The sequence below is a fragment of the Hydra vulgaris genome, chromosome 15 (assembly GCF_038396675.1).
Source record: "Hydra vulgaris chromosome 15, alternate assembly HydraT2T_AEP".
NCBI classification, from domain to species: domain Eukaryota; kingdom Metazoa; phylum Cnidaria; class Hydrozoa; order Anthoathecata; family Hydridae; genus Hydra; species Hydra vulgaris.
Genome location: NC_088934.1, coordinates 7501132 through 7522117, shown reverse-complemented (window position 1 = coordinate 7522117; position 20986 = coordinate 7501132). Strand labels below are relative to the sequence as shown.

The 20986-nt window shown below is 28.1% G+C and overlaps 2 protein-coding genes across 4 annotated transcripts; one reads left to right on the top strand and one right to left on the bottom strand.

Annotated features, from left to right (window-relative positions):
• The first annotated feature begins 503 nt into the window (after positions 1–503).
• On the top strand, positions 504–2466 carry LOC136072114 (RNA-binding protein 4-like). 2 transcript variants are annotated; one of them, XM_065820468.1, is made up of 2 exons: positions 504–667; positions 1290–2466. In XM_065820468.1, the coding sequence occupies exon 2, from the start codon at positions 1324–1326 to the stop codon at positions 2152–2154; it is 831 nt and encodes a 276-aa protein (XP_065676540.1). In that variant the 5' UTR covers positions 504–667; positions 1290–1323; the 3' UTR covers positions 2155–2466. The 2 variants fall into 2 exon arrangements, with proteins under 2 accessions (XP_065676540.1, XP_065676541.1); XM_065820469.1 differs by having other exon boundaries at positions 513–667; positions 1458–2466.
• A 14533-nt stretch (positions 2467–16999) lies between these two features.
• Positions 17000–20032, bottom strand: LOC136091536 (uncharacterized). Of its 2 annotated transcripts, XM_065819207.1 has the most exons (4): positions 19778–20032; positions 19506–19706; positions 17989–19424; positions 17000–17782 (listed from the first exon to the last, which is right to left on the bottom strand). In XM_065819207.1, the coding sequence occupies exons 3-4, from the start codon at positions 18348–18350 to the stop codon at positions 17200–17202; spliced, it is 945 nt and encodes a 314-aa protein (XP_065675279.1). In that variant the 5' UTR covers positions 18351–19424; positions 19506–19706; positions 19778–20032; the 3' UTR covers positions 17000–17199. The 2 variants fall into 2 exon arrangements, with proteins under 2 accessions (XP_065675279.1, XP_065675280.1); XM_065819208.1 differs by lacking the exon at positions 19778–20032 and having other exon boundaries at positions 19506–19750.
• Positions 20033–20986: the final 954 nt, after the last annotated feature.

The window sequence follows — 20986 nt, the reverse complement described above, 5'->3', positions numbered from 1 at the left end:
TACGATCATTCGTTAGACATTTTACAACAGATTTTTATTATTTTGTTGATATTGCCTTTTTTCCTTCTAATTACTAGGTACATTCAATCCTTTTCTTTTCTTCTTCTTTCTTTTGGTTTCTTTTCTTAGAGTTTCAAGCGCATCATAACAAATCGTGGGTCCTCACAATATGGCCGCCAAAATATTTTTTCGGCTTCGATTTCGATATCAGAGATGCGCTATTTAGTTATAATCTAGATCAGTGATATAATATGACACCGGCTCACTGTGCAAATACACAGCGGCACAGTGACCAGTCCGCCCCTGCCCCATACTACGTACGTTCTTTATGGAAGATCCCAAGATCGCCAATTGATTTATTACTTGAACTTCAAGACTTGATGTAACTTTAAAAATGATATTTTCAACCTTTACTTGGGAGTTAGTTTTCGTGAGTAACTTTAACAAAAAGTTTTTGTTTTACGTACACGAGAACACAACTTGAACACCGATTATTTTGTTTAGAGAGTGAAGCCGAGGATTAACTTTGTATGTACCATTCCACGCGGAATTTGTAGTTGTTTAACGCACCAGACCTAGCTGTGCTGTCTCTGTTTATTGCTTGCCAGTCGTATTGCAAGGAATACTTCATTTCAGAGTTCGTTCAAAGTTCGACGTAAATCTAAAAGTAAGCATAGTACCGTCTGCTTTACCATCAACTTTTTCTTTTATATAACAATCATAAATTAATTTTTTTATTTTTATTTAATCATTGGTGTGAGTATTATAATTAGTTTGTATGTGAATATATTGGGTTTTAAGTAAACGACATAGAAGTTATTACCAATCTAAATTAATTTATCCTAATACGATCTCGTAACTTTATCTAAGCTTTTAATTTTGTTTGTTAATTCTTATAACTTTTCTATTTAAAAAATTAATCTTGCTCAAAGACTTTCTAACTTACTGATACTCATCAACTGTATGTGTGAAAAACTAAAGCCGATGTCTTTTGATCGTCTGTTTATGTTGTTCTTTGCTATTGTAATATAGTTTTATCTTTTTTTCTGCTAAATCACTAGTTTAAGTAAGTCATTTGTTTCACTTTTGCTTTCAGACCCACATCAACTAGTGGTTTAATTATGTTTAAGAGTACTGTTTTATTAACATTTATTCAATAAGGTTTTTTTATTAGTTTTTATGACGCTTATTCTAATTCGTTGATTAATTCTCATCAACTTTCATGTCTTTCGTATATTCGAATTCTACTAAATTTTTCAATAACTCGTTATATATATTATTTACTCTAGATCTTCGCCTTCATTGATTGCTCAATTGTTTACTATGCCTACTAAGGTCTATGTCGGTAACCTTCCTGATAACTGTAATCCAGATAATTTGCGTGGGTTGTTTGGTCCTTATGGTGAAGTTAATGAACTTACTGTGATTAAAAACTTTGCTTTCGTTCATTTTGCTAGGGAAGAAGACGCTAATAACGCTGTGCAAGACTTACACAAATCCAAAATGTTAGGACAGCAGATTACAGTGGAAATTTCTAAAAGTAGATCAAAAGATAAAAAGGATAGATCAAATGGCGGAGGACGAGAAAATCACAGAGAAAATAGACGTGATAGAAGAGATGATCGTCGTGATAGAGGAATGAGACGTGGTCCCCAACCGATAGGAGGACTGAATGCTCCACTTGGTGGAATACTTGGAGCTGCACCTGTTGAGCAAAATATTCTTGGTGGCTTAGGTATTTTTTCAGCTGTAAATACTTTAGCTGCTGCTGCAGCGGCTGAGCAACAGAGTAGACAACAAGAGTTAAACAGGCAAGATCATCAGAGAATCAATTCTCACAGCCAACCAGACCCAGATGTTCGGGTAAGAAGAGAAGTTGTACATTCTAGAGAAGTACCAAATGCTGGAAAATTAGGACTTACTGATGGTTATGTCATTTATGAGAGATATTATGTCGATTCTAATCATCCATTGTTAAAAGGTCTTCCGATTCCAGAACTGCCTCGTATGACTGATACATATGTTAGTGGTCGTGATAGTTTTCGCTCAAACCAAAGAGATGTTTATGATGACTTTCGTGATCGCAGTCCAATTGCTAATCGTCGAGATGACTATGACCGTGAAAGAGATCGATCTCGTGACTATGGTTACTAAACATTAACTGTTATTTCCTTTAGTTGATTTCCGTGCTTTATCGTCTTGATAACTTATATATATATATATATATATATATATATATATATATATATATATATATATATATATATATATATATATATATATATATATATATATATATATAGACTACCTAACCAAATATCTTTTGGAATGAATAAAATATTGCTTTGTCTATTGCTTTTTGTTGTATGGTATTTTATAAATATAGATTATAGCCAGATTTCTCAAGATAAATTTAATTCCAAAATCGATTTTTTTTTTTTTTTTTTTTTTTTTTAATGATAAAAATAGTTAAATTCAATTCACAGGAATTGTACTGAGTTTTTTATTTCACCTAATTTTAAAATTTTGGAAGTCTTAATTTTTTGCAAGGGCTTTAATGCCTACAAATAATTAGATAAGTATTGAAATATAAGTATTGAAATATAAGTATTGAAATAGTAATAGATGCGTCTCTATTGGTGTTTTTGTCAGTTAATTGTTTTAGTGGCATGGTTTTTCTATACTCGTTTTGTGCAAAAAGGGAAGTGTGCTAACTTAGTTATTTTGTTAAGTTTACAAAAAGTATCAAGTATCGCTGCTTAAAAGATTTTCTGAGAAAATGTCGTCTTTAATCAGCAATTGATTATCTCTAAATTGAAAAATCGATTTTTAAGTATTAAAAGCTTCGTATAAAATTTATAAAAAAGAGAAAAATTAAGGTATATGTTTAAATTGTATTCAATTATATACCTTAAAATTTAGGACCACTATTAGCTGATTCATAAAGTCTAAATTTCGAAAAAAAACAAGTGTGAGAACAAAACACGACTTTCACTTAATCACCTTAGCAAAAAATAATGAATATAATTGCTTAAGAATTATTATCCAAACTCATTGAAACTATCGTACAAATAAAATCATTTTACAGATTAAATGCTAAAATTAATGCGGTAATAGCAGCATTTCTAAAACAATTTACTAATTCGTGCAATAAAAGATTCTTCACTAGTATCTAGTATTCACTAAGCGAATTTTACTTGATCGTTCTCACAGATTTAAAGTTTTTGAATAACATTAAAAACAACCTCTAGAGACACGAGTATAGACGATATATATCGTCTATAATACACATATATAGACAATATATATATGTCTTGCAAATATTTATAAATGAATCGTGGAGAAGTGACTTGCTAGATAGTGAATTCGTTTTTTATTTTTATGGTGATACAAGAAGACCTAACGATCTTGTCACAACGCACAGAAGAGTATTTAGAATTTACAACTGTAACAGCTGTAGTTATATTTTTAATAAACGCCCCATAAAGTCCTTATTTCAGGTACGATATCAACGTGCATTCCCAGTGGGCACAGGACGTAAAAAAGACGTCTTTTGAACGTTTTGGACGTCTTTTGAACGTTCAAAAGACGTCTTATTTAGGTCCTGTGCCCACTGGGTTGCGCCAACTCCAAACTTAAGCAGATTCACTTCGAGGGCATTAATGAAAAAGCGCTGACGGAGGTAAAAGTACCCCAAACGTTAGCTTCCCCTCGCACCTAAACCCCTTCAATTTTACCCTTTGTCCCATTTGTAACCATTGGCATTTTTTTCCTGTTATCATAAATACTCTTTTTCAATTTTATAGAACAAATACTCTTCGATTAACTTTTTTTGCAACATGCACCTAAAGTGGTTAAATGAGAAAAACACCCCCTCAATTTTACCCTTTTGTCCCATTTATGAAATTTTTTTTTCATTGTTATAAAACGAATACTTAAGGATAAAAGAGGTTTCATTTAACACGTTATTTAAACTTGCGCTCTTTAATGTTCCGTAATAAAGGATGTTTTTTTAAGCCCGATAGAACTTTTAATTGTAAATTGTAATATAAAAAAATTAATTTTTGTAAAAAATTTTATTTTATTTTTTTCAGTATTCTCTAGCAAATAATCATGAATAGGCTCACGCTTGAGCAACGCTACAACATTAAAATTTACTATGAAAATAAGTCGTCAATTTTTGAAAATAAGACGACCCAAATTTATCGATTCGTTGTCGTCGCATGAATTGGGGCTCTGTCCGTTCATGACATGGAAAATTTTGATCAAAGATCTTGGTCTACACCCGTATAAGATCCAGTTGGGGCAAAAGTTAAAGCCACAAAACCATAACACGTGTCGTTCCTTCGCCGGTAGGGCTCTTGAGCAGTTAACAACTGACCCGTTGTTTTATCGCTAAATTATGTTCAGCAATGAGGCTCATTTTTGGCTTAATGGTTTTGTTAATAAGAAAAATTGCTGTATATGGAGTGAGACTAATCCACAAGAGACCCTACAGACTCCAGTATATCCAGAAAAATACACTGTTTGGTGCAGTTTACACGCTGGCAGTTTACATCATCGGACCTTATTTCTTCAAAAATGATACCGCACCATGATTAATAATTTTTTGCTTAAGAGTACAGATAACATAGATATAAAAGAGATGTGGTTTCAACAGGATGGTGCTACTTGCCATACAGCGATCGCAAACATTGACTTATTGAAATCAAAATTTGGAGATGATTTAATTTCAAAAAATGGACCTGTCAATTGGCCTCCAAGGTCGTGCAATTTGACACCTCTGGATTATTTCCTGATAAGCCATATGAAGTCACTGGCTTATGCTGTTAGACCAGCAACGATTGATGCCTTGGAGTCCAGCATTGTTTGTGTTATTTGTGACATAAGACCAGAAGTTCTTGAGAAAGTGGCCCAAAAATGGACATCCAGAATGGGTTTCGTCAAGAATACCCGCGGTGCCCATATGCCCTAAATTATTTTTTTAAGTGTTAATGTTATGTGATCTTTCAAAAAAATAAAGAGTTTAATTACAGTTTTTTTTTGTTTTTTTTTGGCTTACTTTTGCCAATTTGAAGTTCTATTGGGCTTAAAAAACACCCTTTATATACATATATATATATATATATATATATATATATATATATATATATATATATATATATATATATATATATATATATATATATATATATATATATATATATATATATATATATATATATATATATATATGGAGTGTTTAAAAGCAACAAATAAAACAACACAATCAATGATGTAATAAAAAAAGTATAAATGATTATTAAAAACAATGTATATTATGTTAAAAAAAATGTCCTATAGCATTAACGAAGATTTTAATTATGGATATGCGATACGATTTTTAACACTACACAGTAGGGCTGTAAATAAGCGTAAAAAAACGTTTATACAACTTTTACAACTTTAAAACCATGCTATGGTATGATAAAATTTTTTAAGATGGTACATACTCATAAAAAATAAAAATCAGAATAAGACAATATGCAACAATTTTCTAGTTTGTTTTTATTCAAAATATAATATTTAAAATAATTTAATTTAAAAAATAGTTAATCAAGCCCTTTTGCCTCGATTATTACTGAAAAATTGTATTTTGTAACCAAAATATTTAAAAAACTAGAATAGTTCAAGACTTCAAATTTTCACTAGTTTTTCATTGTATAGTAATGCAGGAGTTGAACTAAAACCAAGTCATAATGCAAAAAAGTTCAGAAGAAATTGATATTTCTTACTCATTAATGTTATATTCCACTAGAAGTAGAAGTGCCATAAAATGTAAAGTTTTTATAAAGTTTTTTATTAAAGTTTAATTATAAAATGACAATTTTTTAGTGTAAAACATTAGTTTTAGTTCAACTACTGCCATTATAAATAAAATTATAAATAAAGAAAATACTGTGAAAATTTCAACCTAAAAGCTTATGTTGATTTTTAGACATCATGTTTTTAATTTAACAAAATTGCTAAATATTGAAAAACTGAGAAAAACACAAATATAAAATTAAATTGACAAAAACACTATTTTTATCCACAATACACTGCAATTTAAAAAAGCAGAAAATCTTAGCCATCGTAGAGTCATTAACCTTAGAACTGATTAATAATAAGAAAAAATTATAAAACGTTTTTTTAACAGCAATATGTGGACCACCTAGTGGTAATATAAAATTGTTTGAAAAATATTTAGAACAGTATTTAGAAACGGTAAGAAATAAACAACTATACTTAATGGGGGACTTCAATATAAACCTTTTAGACATAAAAACTGATAGTAAAGTTAAACGCTTTATAAATATTCTTTATCGACATAGCATATTACCATTAATAAACAAACCAACTCGTGTTACTCATCAAACTAAAGCACTCATAGACAATATCTTTACTAATAATTTTTCAAAATATAACACACAAAGTGGGATCATAAAAACCGATGTAAGTGATCATTTTCCAATCTTTTTTACTTCTAATTCAATATGCAAAGAAAAATCTGATTGGATACCAAACAAAATAATATAAAAAAAAGGGAAATAAATAAAAATAGTATTAAAATTTTTCGCGGTCACTTATCACTAATAAACTGGCAACAACTTATTAACTACAAAGACGCGAATAAAGCTTATGAACATTTTATCTGTGAGTTCAGTAATGCTTATGAAAAAGCATTTCCAAAATAAGAAAAAAGAGTCAAGCTCAAAAACTTACAAAGTCCATGGATTTCACATGGCCTCATGTCTTCCAAGAAAAAACAAAAATTTTCGAAAAATATTAAAAAAAAAAAAACTTGCAAAAATGAAAGATATATAAAAGTTATAAAAACCTTCTTGAAAAACTTAAGAAACAAGCTAAAAAAAATTATTATTCAAATCTTTTACAAAATAATATTGATAATAATAAAAAAAACATGGGATTTTTTATAAAAGAAGTAATAGGAAAGGAAAAGATTGATCCAGGTAATATCCTGCCAAACCATTTAAATATCGATAACAAAAACATTGTTAATAATGATCAAAAAAAGATTGCTGAAAGTTTTAACAATTATTTTGCAAATATTGGAAACACACTAGCTAATAAAATAACTCAAAGTAAAAAAATATTTAAATCATATTTAAAATATGATTTAAATATTTTTAAATCATAAGTCAAACTCGTCTATTACTTTGTAGTGGACGAGTTTGACTTATCTCCTGATGAGCTTCGAATCGCGTTTAAAACAATACAATCAAAAAGAGTCTGGGCCTTGATGACATAAGCTCTCAGGTGGTTAAAGAAGTTTATGATGTTATTAAATATCCCTTATTGTATATCTTTAATCTCTCATTAAAAAGTAGAGTTTTTCCTGAACACTTAAAATTAGCACGCGTAGTTCCGATATATAAAAGCGGAGAACTCTACTTTATCAAACTTTAGGCCTATCTCCATACTTTCATGCTTCTCGAAAGTACTAGAGTGCATAATGTACAACAGACTTTTTTCATACCTCCAAAATCATAATATCCTTTTTAATAACCAATACGGATTTAAAAAAGACCATTCAACTGAACATGCAGTAATAAAGTTAGTTAATGAAATTTTGAATGGGTTTGACAAAAATCAATACATACTTGGAGTATTTATCGGTTTGTCAAAGGCGTTCGATACAGTGGATCACGAGATCCTTTTATACAAACTTAGTAATTATGGTATAAAAAATAAAAATCTAAAATGGTTTAGATGCTGTTTAAACAATCGGAAACAAGCTTTATATTACAATAAAACTTACACTTGAAACCATTACCCATGGCATTCCCCAGGGATCTATTCTAGGTCCTTTCTTTTTCTTGTCTGTATTAACAACATATTTTTATCATCTCGTATACTGAATTTTATTCTTTTTGCAGATAACGCCCAAGCTTTCTACACCCACTCAAATATTAAAACTATTTTTAACACAGTAAATCAGGAGCTTGAAGAGCTCAGCGATTGGTTGAAGGCCATCAAACTTTCCCTTAACATTGAAAAAAGCAAATGCATTCTTTTCACAAAACCATCAAAGTCAGACACATTACCATTAAAATTTACAAATATTTTAGATGACAAAACAAAATTAAAAAGAGCATTTTCTGTGAAGTTTCTAGGAGTCATTCTAGATGAACATATTAGCCGGAAAGAGCATATCAAATTGTTAGAAAATAAAATATCTAAAAGCATTGGGATTATGCATAAAACTAAGTATATTTTAAATGAAGTATGTCTAAAAAGTTTATACTTTGCATTTGCTCATAACTACATTAGCTACTGCAATGTTGCCTGAGCAAGTACTTTCCAATCAAAACTAGCCTTAGTCTATAAAAAACAAAAGCAAGCATGCTGCATATTCACAAATAGATATATTAGTGCAAACAAATAATAAAAGAACTGAGAGTTCCTAATATTTATGAACAAAACATCTATAGCATCCTTCAGATTATGTTAAAAGTAAAAAATAATTTGGTCCCAAAAATATTCCATAATTACTTCCAACTTATTGATCATAAATACGAAACAAAACACTCTAAGCAGAACTTTTTCAAAAATATCTTTGAGACAATCCTAAAGTTCTCAATATTTAGAAGGGGGACTGGAACCACGATTGTGGAACTCATATCTCACAAATGAGATTAAAACGATAAACTTTTTTTTTTCCTTTCATTTAGCCGTACATATATTTACAAGTTCCGTGTTTTATAATATATATAAAAATGGCAAGGACGAGAAGAAGACAGATTTGCCTTATCACCAAGTCCCTTGTTTTTTCTAGACATTTTTATAAATACGTTGTAACTAAAATTAAAAATTAAAAATGAGATAAAAAATGTTTCAAAAAAGTTTATATAAAATGCAAAATATTTAAAGTCTTTCAAAGTTGTTTTAATAAAAGTTAAGGAAGTAATTTAATCTCAATAACATGAAGATTAACTTATGGTCATGCAATGCTATATATATTCAAATTTCAAAATTATTCATTAAAATAAAATTTTAATAAATCATTCAAAACCAACAGCAAAAAACGAAAACATGAAAAGTAAAAACATAAAAGTTAATTTATAATCAGAAGATACTATATATATAAATATACATATATATATATATATATATATATATATATATATATATATATATATATATATATATATATATATATATATATATATACACAAATACATATATGTATATATATATATATACACATACACATACATACACACACACATATATAAACATATACACATACATACATACATACATACATACATACATACATACACACATGCACATATATACATACACACATATACATACCCATACACATATATATATATGTACATATATATATATACATATACATACATACACATACCCATATACACACACACACACACATATATATATACACATACCCACATATACATACATACATACATACATACATACATACATACATACATACATACATACATACATACATACATACATACATACATACATACATACATACATACATACATACATACATACATACATACATACATACGTACATACATACATACATACACACATACATACGCATACATATATATACATACACACACATACACATACATACACACATACACATATACATACATACATACATACATACATACATACATACATACATACATACATACATACATACATACATACATACATACATACATACATACATACATACATACATACATACATACATACATACATACGCATACATATATATACATACACACACATACACATACATACACACATACACATATACATACATACATACATACATACATACATACATACATACATACATACATACATACATACATACATACATACATACATACATACATACATACATACATACATACATACATACATACATACATACATACATACATACATACATACATACATACATACATACATACATACATACACACACATAAACAGATACACATGTATGTACACATGTATATATATGCACACATGCGCATGTACACATATACATGCATGTGCACATAAATGCTGTAAATCTATATAATTACTTTTTCATAATATAATTGAATATAATGTATATAACTAAAGACTTTAGACCTTTCCTGACGAACAAAGCATGCACTAATAGATAATTTTCAAATATGACATTTTTATAGATAGATTTAAAAAAAATTCTCCGTTTTTTCATTATTTAAAAGTAATAGTTTTAGCTTTTGTTTAAACTGTTCAAGAGTTGTAAGTGTTTTAATATCATTACTAATTATCTTATTCCATACATTACGTCCTCTAATAGTAATTGAGAACTTGGTTGACTCATATATAGTTTTGGGTTGTACAAAGTTGTTCCTTGAATATTTAGTCATGTATTTGTTTTGAATTTTATTAAATAATGGTTTGTAGATATTTGGTATTGTATAAATTATTAGTTTTATACATAAAAATTAGCAGGTGATATATATTTATTTGGTACAAATTTGATATTTCTAGATTGTTGAACAATGGTCCAGAACTTGAGAAGCGGTGTGCATTTGATAATAATCTAATTGAATGTTTTTGTTTGCTAAATAGCTTTTTTGTCTTTGTCTTATTGGTGCTGCACCAGGCAATGTTTGCATAATTCAGATAGGAATGAATAAATGAGTAATATATGTATTTCAAACATGATTGATCTAATTATGGTTTTGCTTTATAGAATGATCCGATATTTTTAGAAATTTTATTTTCAATCATGTTTATGTGTCTTTCCAATTTATGTTTTCATCTAGAATTACACCTAGAAATTTCATTGAACATTCTCTTTTTACGCTGTATTCTCCAATAATAAGTTTTGGAAGTGCAAGAGGGATTTTATCTTTTTTATGGAGGCGATGAAAAATAGCATAATTAGATTTAGTTAAATTAACTGTAAGTTTATTCATATTTAATCATTCGGTTAGTTTTAGAAGTTCAATATTGACCGTTTTAAATAATGTTGTTATATCACTGTGAGGATAAAATAAATTTATGTCATCAGCAAATAAAATAGAACCTAGAATATTAGAAGCTTTGCTTAAATCATTAATATAGATCAAAAATAAAAGTGGTCCTAAAATAGATCCTTGAGGAACACCGCAAGTAATTGACATATTGTTAGTTTTTTCATTCCCAAATGAAATATATTGTTTTCTATTAGATAAGTAGCTTTTAAATCAAGCTATGTTTATATTTTAGATTCCGTAGTTTTCTAATTTTTTAATTAAAATACTATGACCAACAGTGTCGAACGACCTACTAAGATCTATAAAAACACCTAAAGTGAACTTGTTTTTGTCAAAACCTTGAAAAATAATCTGAATGAGATGAAGAATTGCATGATCAGTAGAGTGCCCTGTTTTGAAGTCAAATTGTTTGTTATAAAGATTTTTTTTTTTTCTAAAAATGAGTATAATTTGTTATAACGGGTGATGCGGAATTTATCGGACAAATTCTAATTTCATTATTTGAGCATAATAATTAGTTTTTGTGGCTTATCTTTGATTATATCACAAAAACTGATTATTTTTTGTGCATAATAATCAGTTTTTGTGGTAAAATGAGGTTAAATGCAGCTGAACGAGAATCTTTTCGAAAGCGACTAAAAATGTTTATTGTAAATAAACTTAATATAAAAAAAAAAAAATAGTAAATCATTTTGAAAAGGAAGGATTTGCTCGAAGTACAATATATGATAACCTAAAAAGACTTGAAACTGTTCAATCGTTTTCTGATAGAAAGCACCCTGGTCGTCCGACATCTTGGACTAGAGAAAAGAAAGCCGAATTAACGAGGCTTGTCAACAATCGAAAAGGGGTCAGTCAGATAAAAATAGGTATTAAATTCGGTGTAAATCAATCGACAATTGGTCGTCAGTTAAAAAAAATGAATATTAAATATAGAAAACGTGAAAAGACTCCAAAATACACTATAGAACAACAAATAAAGCCAAAGAAAAAAAGCAGGAAACTAGTTAACCAACTCTATAACACAAAATCGCTTCTAGTCATCGATGACGAAAAATACTTTTGTTTTGCAGGGAACAACATGCCTGGAAATTCTGGATACTAAACCAACAACAAAAAGACATGCCCAGAGAGTGTTCGTTTTATAGGAAAAGAAAAATTTCCAAAAAAATTATCAATATGGATAGCCATATCTGACCGTGGTATGTCCGAGCCATTGTTTCGCACTTCCAAGGCTGTAGCGATCAATTCATCAATCTATATTAATGAATGTTTAGAAAAACGACTTCTTCCATTTATTCACAAGTATCATGGAGACTTTAACTATTTATTTTGGCCAGATTTAGCAAGTTCTCATTATTCTAAAGATTCTCTAAATTGGATGGACCAATATGTCTATTACGTTGATAAAGAATCCAATTCCCCAAATGTGTCTCAAGCACAACCAATTGAAAATTTTTGGGGACATTTGGCACAGAAGGTTTACGAGGGAGATTAGCAAGCTTCAACAGAGCAAGTTTTTATTGATCGCATTAAACTAAAACTACAAGAAATTGATTTAAACTTTATACAGTCGCATATGAAAGGCGTCAGACTAAAATTGAGATCAATTGCAGATGGTGGTGTTTTTTCATATAAAAAATAATATATTTTTATTAAAAGATAAATGCTTTATTTAAGTAAAATATAATAGTAGTTTTTTTTTTTATTTATAAATAAGTTATTGACATTTTTATTTTGTCCGATAACTTCCGCATCACCCGTTACATAATGCGTTCTAGTATTTTTGAGAAGCATGAAAGAATGGAAATAGGTCTATAGTTAGAAATATTAGTATCATCTCCAGACTTAAAAACTGGTATTACCCTTGCAATTTAAAGTTTTTTTGGAAACTCTTTTCAACATTTGGGAACTCTTTTTAACATTTTAAATGCGTTGTTAAACAACAGTTACTTGACCTCAACATTAATGTAACAATCTCTTATATTTACACAATAGCTGGAAATATTTATGGTTACATTTATAAAAATGCATCTAATTATATTTATATTTATAAAGATTGATTTACTTGGCTATTTTACTTATACGAGTTCTTATATTTATATATAGTTAAATATCTTATAATTTGTGTTTATTTTATACTTAATTGGTATTAATTGTAAAATATAATTGAAATTAACGGGGCAAGATGAAAAGACCATCGTCTTCTGCTTGCTCCAGTCAATTTGTTACGCTAACAATTTTGTAAAAAATTTTATATTGACGAAAAAGAATATACATTTATTACCATTTAATTATTAGTAGTAAAGAAGTTTTTACCAAAATATTATGTGATATTGTTTTTATATATATATATATATATATATATATATATATATATATATATATATATATATATATATATATATATATATATATATATATATATAAGCAATAAGACTCTTGTGAGTTTCGAATGTATGATGTCATTGACAAGAACTTTAAATACATGATAGGTGTAGTTCTAAACAAAGTCCCTATTGCTTACTTTATTATTTCTAACATTAACATTATTTCCAGTCTGAGCAAGTTGCTACCTCTTCTTTTAAAAAAAATCTTAATAAACTAAAACTATTTGTAATGTTTTAATTATTTTAGTCTTCTAGAACTATTTGGTCGAGTTTTATTTTTTCTGGTCAGAGTTCCTTGTTGACAGTAAAGCATTAGATGCTAACGTGAGTCAAATCTTTTTTTTTTATGTGTCTGTATTGGTTATAAGCAAATAATCTATTTTCAATTCCAGAATAAGTTTTTATTATATTATTTAAATTTCTAAATTAAAACTATATTGTTATTACAAAAGTGTTTTAATCACATATGAACAATGCGTGCATTGCATGTTTTGCAAAACTTGTACTGAACTAAATTGTGATTTGAAAGTATGACTAATAAATTTAACTTAACATGCAGCTGAAGCTTATGATTGTTAAAAGCTGGTAATTTATTTTACCGTAAAACCAAGTAAGAGTAAGTGAAAAGATGGTTGCTAAGGGCGTTGCTATGTCTGAAAAATTTAAGACATTAAAAAAAGGTGCTTAAATCAATTTTTCTAATAATAATGTATTCAAAAAAAACATGAATAGTTAATACGCATGATTCAAAAATAAAACTATATTTATATAAACTGTTTAAGTTAAGAGGAATAAAATAAGTGTATGGCAGCGAGATATTGGTACCACTTGACTTTAGTATCATAATGAAACCCCCCAGTTTGTAAACGTGGAGTTGATGGTACTCCAAATAGTTTAGTTTGTGCTGGGAGAGGAGAAATATAAATTTCTCCTCTCCCAGCACAAACTAAACTATTTGGAGTACCATCAACTCCACGTTTACAAACTGGGGGGTTTCATTATGATACTAAAGTCAAGTGGTACCAATATCTCGCTGCCATAAAGATGATATGAAAAAATAGGGAACGCATAACTATACATCATTTTTTTTTTCCTATGGTGGAGACATAGCAACTTGCTACATATTTAAGGGAAAAAGGATTAATGCTCCCATGACTCCAAAAGAAACAATAAAAAGAATTCCAAATTTCCTAATCTCCACAAATAACAGTGGCAACCAAAATCATAATAGACTTTTAAGTACATAACAAATGTTTTACCACTAATTTGAAAAAAGCAATATAAAACGGCCTGATGTTGTCGTGTCTAATGATCATTCTTCAAGATTTGACTGCTATATATTGACATTTCTAAGAAGCAAAAATATTTGAACTTTCATCACTCCACCTGACACAAACGGCGTTACCCAGCTCCTTGATCAAGTTAATAAGAAATTGCACTCTAAGTACAGAAGTGCTAAATCTGCACTTTATTCTACGTTTGTGACGATCAACAAGTAAGGTTTCATGAATAAACTTGCAGAGTTATGGCCAGAGTGGAAATCAAAACAAATAATTATAAATGCAGGTAAAAAGTAAGGATTTCAAGTGAAGGGCTCAATGTTAAGTGAATGTAGGAAGAAAAGTTCTTGCGAGCAGAGCTGTGTATTTATTAAAATAATGAAAATAATCAACCATCAACAGCACTTACAATTTCATCTCCAAAGATGTTAGTTATGGCTCAGCAAGCTATTGGAAGCATAAACACAAAAGCGTTTATGTTTCCAATAGACATTTCCAAAAAGTAGCAAGCTAATAAAGAAAGAAAACTTAAGTAACAACAACAAATTGAAGCGTTCTATAAATGTAAGGAAAATTATATTGAAATAAAATTTAAAAAATTAAAAACTTCTTTTGTCTGCATTCTTTGTTTTTTGCATTTTGGATTTTTATTTTAATTCTGCCGAAAACTGATGACATTTTTTTTTTATATATAAACTTATTTTAAATTGAAGTATCCAAAAATATTAGTAACGAATACCGGTTTATTGATGACAAGACCGTCGGTCTTCTCCAAGTTTTCCGCGTTCTTTGAAGTAATTTCTAATACTTTACAGTTTTATTTTATATTTTTTTTGTATAACGTAACTTTTTTGTATAACGATTTTTTTTTTTTAATTTTACTTACTCTGTAAAGATTCTATCATATATTACGAATTTGTAAAGATTAAAAAACAAAAAAATTTAAGAAAAAAAACACAAAAAAACAACAACAACAAAAAAGTCTACATGTGTCTAGAATGTTAGTGCTGCATCTAAGGAAAGCATCGTGCTGAGGTGAAACCGGTTCAAAACCAATTATGATCAAACCATTTTGTGAAAGAGGAACCAAAAAGTGGCTTTAGTTTAAATCTGATGAAGATAACGTTGAAGACTTTTTTTCTATTTCTGATTTCTTTTAGAGTACAACCTATCATTTTGCTTTCGCTGATCTTGGATTGTAGTTAATATATAGATCTTATTTTTATATTTTTTGTTCATTATATTTTTTTAAGTTATTTTTATTTATTGTACCGCAACAAGCTATAGCTTGTGTAACCAATTCTGGTTTTGGCGGCCTACATAAAAATTTACAAATTATTTTTTAAGAAGTTAATTAAATGGGAATAAAGCCAATTTCATCGTTAATCAGCATCAAGATTTTCAGATTCGAAAAATTTATCCAATCTTGCTTTCAAACTATTTATAGTTGTGGCACTGACTATGTTTTTGATGACGCTGACGCTGTTCATTGCTTTTTACTATCTCTTCAACTAGCTTAAAGTTATGACCATGAGTTCGACTTTGATTTAAATTTCCTGAATAAGAGAGTGAATTTATGTTGCACCAATATACAATATCGAAGCCATTTATTATTTAAAAACACTGTATTAGGTCAGCTCAAACTCTACAATCTACAAGAAATTGAATACCCAAAATCTTAAACAGGGACTACTAAAACAAAGGGACGAGAAACTCTTATTTCATGTAGTTTTGACGACAGGGCCGATGAAAAAAAAAGCGAAACTTCTATTATTAAACAATATAATTATCAATAGAAATATAATTAAAAAATTTTATGGATTAAATATTTATCACTATTTTTAAACAAAAATTAAATTGTGTTGATGAAGTGTTAAAAATAAAACAACTTTTTACAAAGAAACTGGAAATTATATGTAAATAACTGAAAATTATCTGAAAATTATATGTAAATAACTGTAAATTATCTGAAAATTATATGTAAATAACTGTAAATTATCTGAAAATTATATGTAAATAACTGTAAATTATCTGAAAATTATATGTAAATAACTGTAAATTATCTGAAAATTATATGTAAATAACTGTAAATTATCTGAAAATTATATGTAAATAACTGTAAATTATCTGAAAATTATATGTAAATAACTGTAAATTATCTGAAAATTATATGTAAATAACTGTAAATTATCTGAAAATTATATGTAAATAACTGAAAATTATCTGAAAATTATATGTAAATAACTGTAAATTATCTGAAAATTATATGTAAATAACTGAAAATTATCTGAAATTATATGTAAATAACTGTAAATTAGCTGTAAATTATATGTAAATAACTGTAAATTAGCTGTAAATTATATGTAAATAACTGTAAATTAGCTGTAAATAATCATTTTAAAAGACACTGTTAACGAATTAACTAATCATTATTCAAAACTTTATTAATTCGATCACCAACAAAAACTAAAAGATCGGACCACTAAGTATTGAGTTTCTTTTTCTGTCCTCAATGTTTAATGAAACAATATCAGATGTATCATCAAGGATTGTAACACCTTTCAAGAAACAGTTAGTTATTATTGAGATAACTTTTGTAATATCTATACTGTCAGTTTTTAAATCAAATGGTAATGTTGAATGAAATAAAAATAATTTCTTTAAATAAACAACACATTGAAAACGTTTTTCAGACTTTGGAAAGCTGTTAAATAGTAAATAACAAAAACAAATAAACTGGAAAAGACTATCACCAGGATAACGCAATTTACCATGTGAAACATAATCTGTAAATTCAGAACAAGCTGACTGTAATGTTGTTGTATCAACTACACACTGCAGATCGATCTTGTACTGTACATAACCAGCCATATAAAAAAGGGCAGCATTCTCCTGATCATTAATAGATTCATTGTCTGCATTCATTAAACATTCATCTAAATAAATAATATCCTCTTCCATTAGATCCATTGTGCAACAGTCTGAATGTATGCGTGAGCATTGAATGTCAGTTTCATCCAAAAAAAACAAATTTCCATCGCTTAGTTGTCTAAAGATAAGCAAAAAATTTACAAAAAGATAAGACCAAATAAATTGAGTTGAACCTACTATAACATTATAGTTAAAACTGCAATAGTCAAACAAAAACATATTGTTAAACTTATGTACGTTAAAAATGAATGAAGAAATATTTGTTTTTTAGATTTTAAATCTACAATATTTTCTAAACTATAAGTAACACAACTATAATTTTACCTGTGGATGCCGAATTCATCTTCAAAACGATCTGTTTGAAAAATACCAGGAAGAACATATTGGTGATCTTCTGAAAGAATTTTTTTTATTAATCCTACAAATCTTTGTAGGATGTTAACTAAAGCATATTTTGTTTCTGGTGTAAAAGTATTATGACACTTAAATCCCTTTCCCTCTGACATCTTAGAAGTTGCATTAGCAAATGCTAAAATTTCTTTAAATCTATAGCCACCGAGTGTCTGGAAAAGAGACCAATTGGTATCATTAAGTAAAACCTCACAATCTTTGCTCTTAACATTTAGCATGTTCCATAATGAAACAATTGGTGCCAAAAAACAGGCAGTGTTCTCAAAATTTTTCATTAAATACAGCAATCATGCTTGCAACATTTTGTCTATCAATCAAACCAAGGTACACTGACTTGCATGAAAACTTTGTAGTTTTGGCAACAAACAATTTCTGTCTGTTATATAATTGAACAATGTGAGACCAATCACCAGAGAGAGGTTGATTATTAATTTTTAAACTAACTGTTTGTGTTTTTTGCATAAACCATTTGTTTCTTATACTTTTAAACAAGTGAACTGGGAAGTGTATATAATAACTGGTTTTTCTTTTTCTATAACACCTTGCCATGGAAAACTCTTATTAACAACAAAACTTTGATTCGTGGGATGGTTATCTGATGAGGCACAATAATTCTCCTCCTGCATCAATTATTTGTTTATTTATGTTTATGATCAAATTGTAAGGAAACTGTACCAACAGTTTGAATATTGGTATAATTCTACAAACAAAAGAAGGTTTACCAAACATAGGTTTAATTATAAAGACTAATATTCTTGCAATTTTAGTGGGATTGTCCTCACTATATTCAATGAGGTGTCCTCATCTGAAACTAACACTTGGTTTGATATACATCTCATCAAAGGGAGGGCAGCAACAATTTTTAGAACTATTAAAATTTTCAAAAATAATTTTGATTGTATCATTGCACTCTTTTTTATTTCCAACTTCTCTAACTCTTCTTAATTTTGAATCAGTTCAAGTGTACGATGTATACATAAAGTAGAAAATTGATGTCCATTTGGAGAATAAGTGGTAAGGCATAGTTATTCAATGAGGAAAGAAATTTCTTCAGAAGTGTCACTGTATGTATTTTCAATTTGACTAATCAAATTTAATACCTCATCTTTTATTTCAGGACTAGAGGTACTAACTCTTTTGACAATAGCTTTAAGCTGTGACCACCGAGTAAGACAATTAGAAAAACTGAGCAGGTCATAGCAGTTAACTTTGAATGCCTATAATAAATATTAAATTGACATGAATGACAATTAATTTCAACAGAAAATATTCTTTTGGGCAGACATGATTGAGAAACATCAAACAATATGACTTTTGAATTTTCAATGAATGCAAAGTATTGAGGATATCTAAAATAGATTTAATAACAAGTAAACTTTAAATTAAAACAAACAAATATCAAAAAACAAGGAAAAAATCATTAATGTTACCTTTCTTTTATTTCAACATCATTTCAACATCATAAAATCTAATTAAATCAATTTGATTGAAATCATCCATTTCATCAGGTATTGCGTTTCGTGAAGTTAAAGAAATTTTATTTATATTTGTAGATCTTGGTTGTGTTGAGGCTGTTTGACGCACTATTGAAATGTGCATCCAGGAAAAAAAGATGGGGGATCAATAGGAACCTAAAAAAAAGATATTAATAGAATTAGTCAATGAAAGATTTATCATTAAAAACAACTTTAAGAATGCTTACCTCCAACTTTGAATGAGGAGACTTGTGCATTTTCCAGCCTGGTGTCAAGTGTTTTTCACACACACCCATATTTCAAGTTACATTTTCAAATGCATTTGGAATAGATGACAACCAATATTGTAACTTTTGTGTGTCACTTGGAAACATGTAAACATGAAGCTTTTTTTTTGAAGTTGATGATAAATAATTTGTGGTAAAATTAACTATTGAACATTTTCTTGTCATGATTATAACTAATAATAGTAACACCATTATTATTTATCATAAGTATGACAACATTTTGTAACATTTAATAGATTCATAACTTAAAATAAATTACTTAAATTACAAACAGCTTAATGCAATTTTTTAAATTTACTACTTTAAAATAAAAAACTCCAGATTTTTAAATAAAACTAGCAACCTTTTTCAAAAAAAAAAGTTTTTTTTTTGAAAAAGGTTGTAATATCTCCCATAATATGGGAGATATTTATATAGAAATACGGGCCATATTTCTATTGCATTAATCTATTTTTTATAAGTACAATACTGATAAAAAATATATACATTATATGTGTAATATAAATTTTTATCACTTTAATGTAATCTGAATTGTGAATATATTTAGATTAATGTAAGTTTTTCATAACTTCTTTGTTAAATCAATCTAGCATTGCCATTTGAATTTTACGTAGGGGAGAAATACTCTCGACGTAAACATTGACCTGTATGACCCGCATGAAATTTGTCACCATTCGTCCGTATATGAGAGTGAACTGATGAGGTTTTAAGTTTGAAAAATTAAAGTAGAAATCTGTAACAAGCTTGGTATATTATTTGTTAAATTATTTTCTGTTATTACCGCAGTAAAAAAAATATATTTTGAAGGTAGGTTTTTGGTCTTTTAATCGTAATGCAATATTAATGACGGGAGTCAGTCTCCCCTTTTAAAACAAATTATTAAAAAGTTTTTTCATATGAGAGGAAGTCTCCCCTTTTTAAAAATAAATAATAATAAGATTTATTTTATTAATAAAGTGATATATTTTTTAGAGATGTTTTTGGTTAGAGTATTTCTTCTTATTAGAAATGTTTGTTGATTAAGCCTTGTTTTTGTATATGGGAAATATGGGAGATATTTACATTTAAAATTTATCATTTAAAGATAAATTAAGAAGAGTTATTTTATTAGTAGAATGAACCTTTTTTTGGAGACTTTTTGGGTTAAAG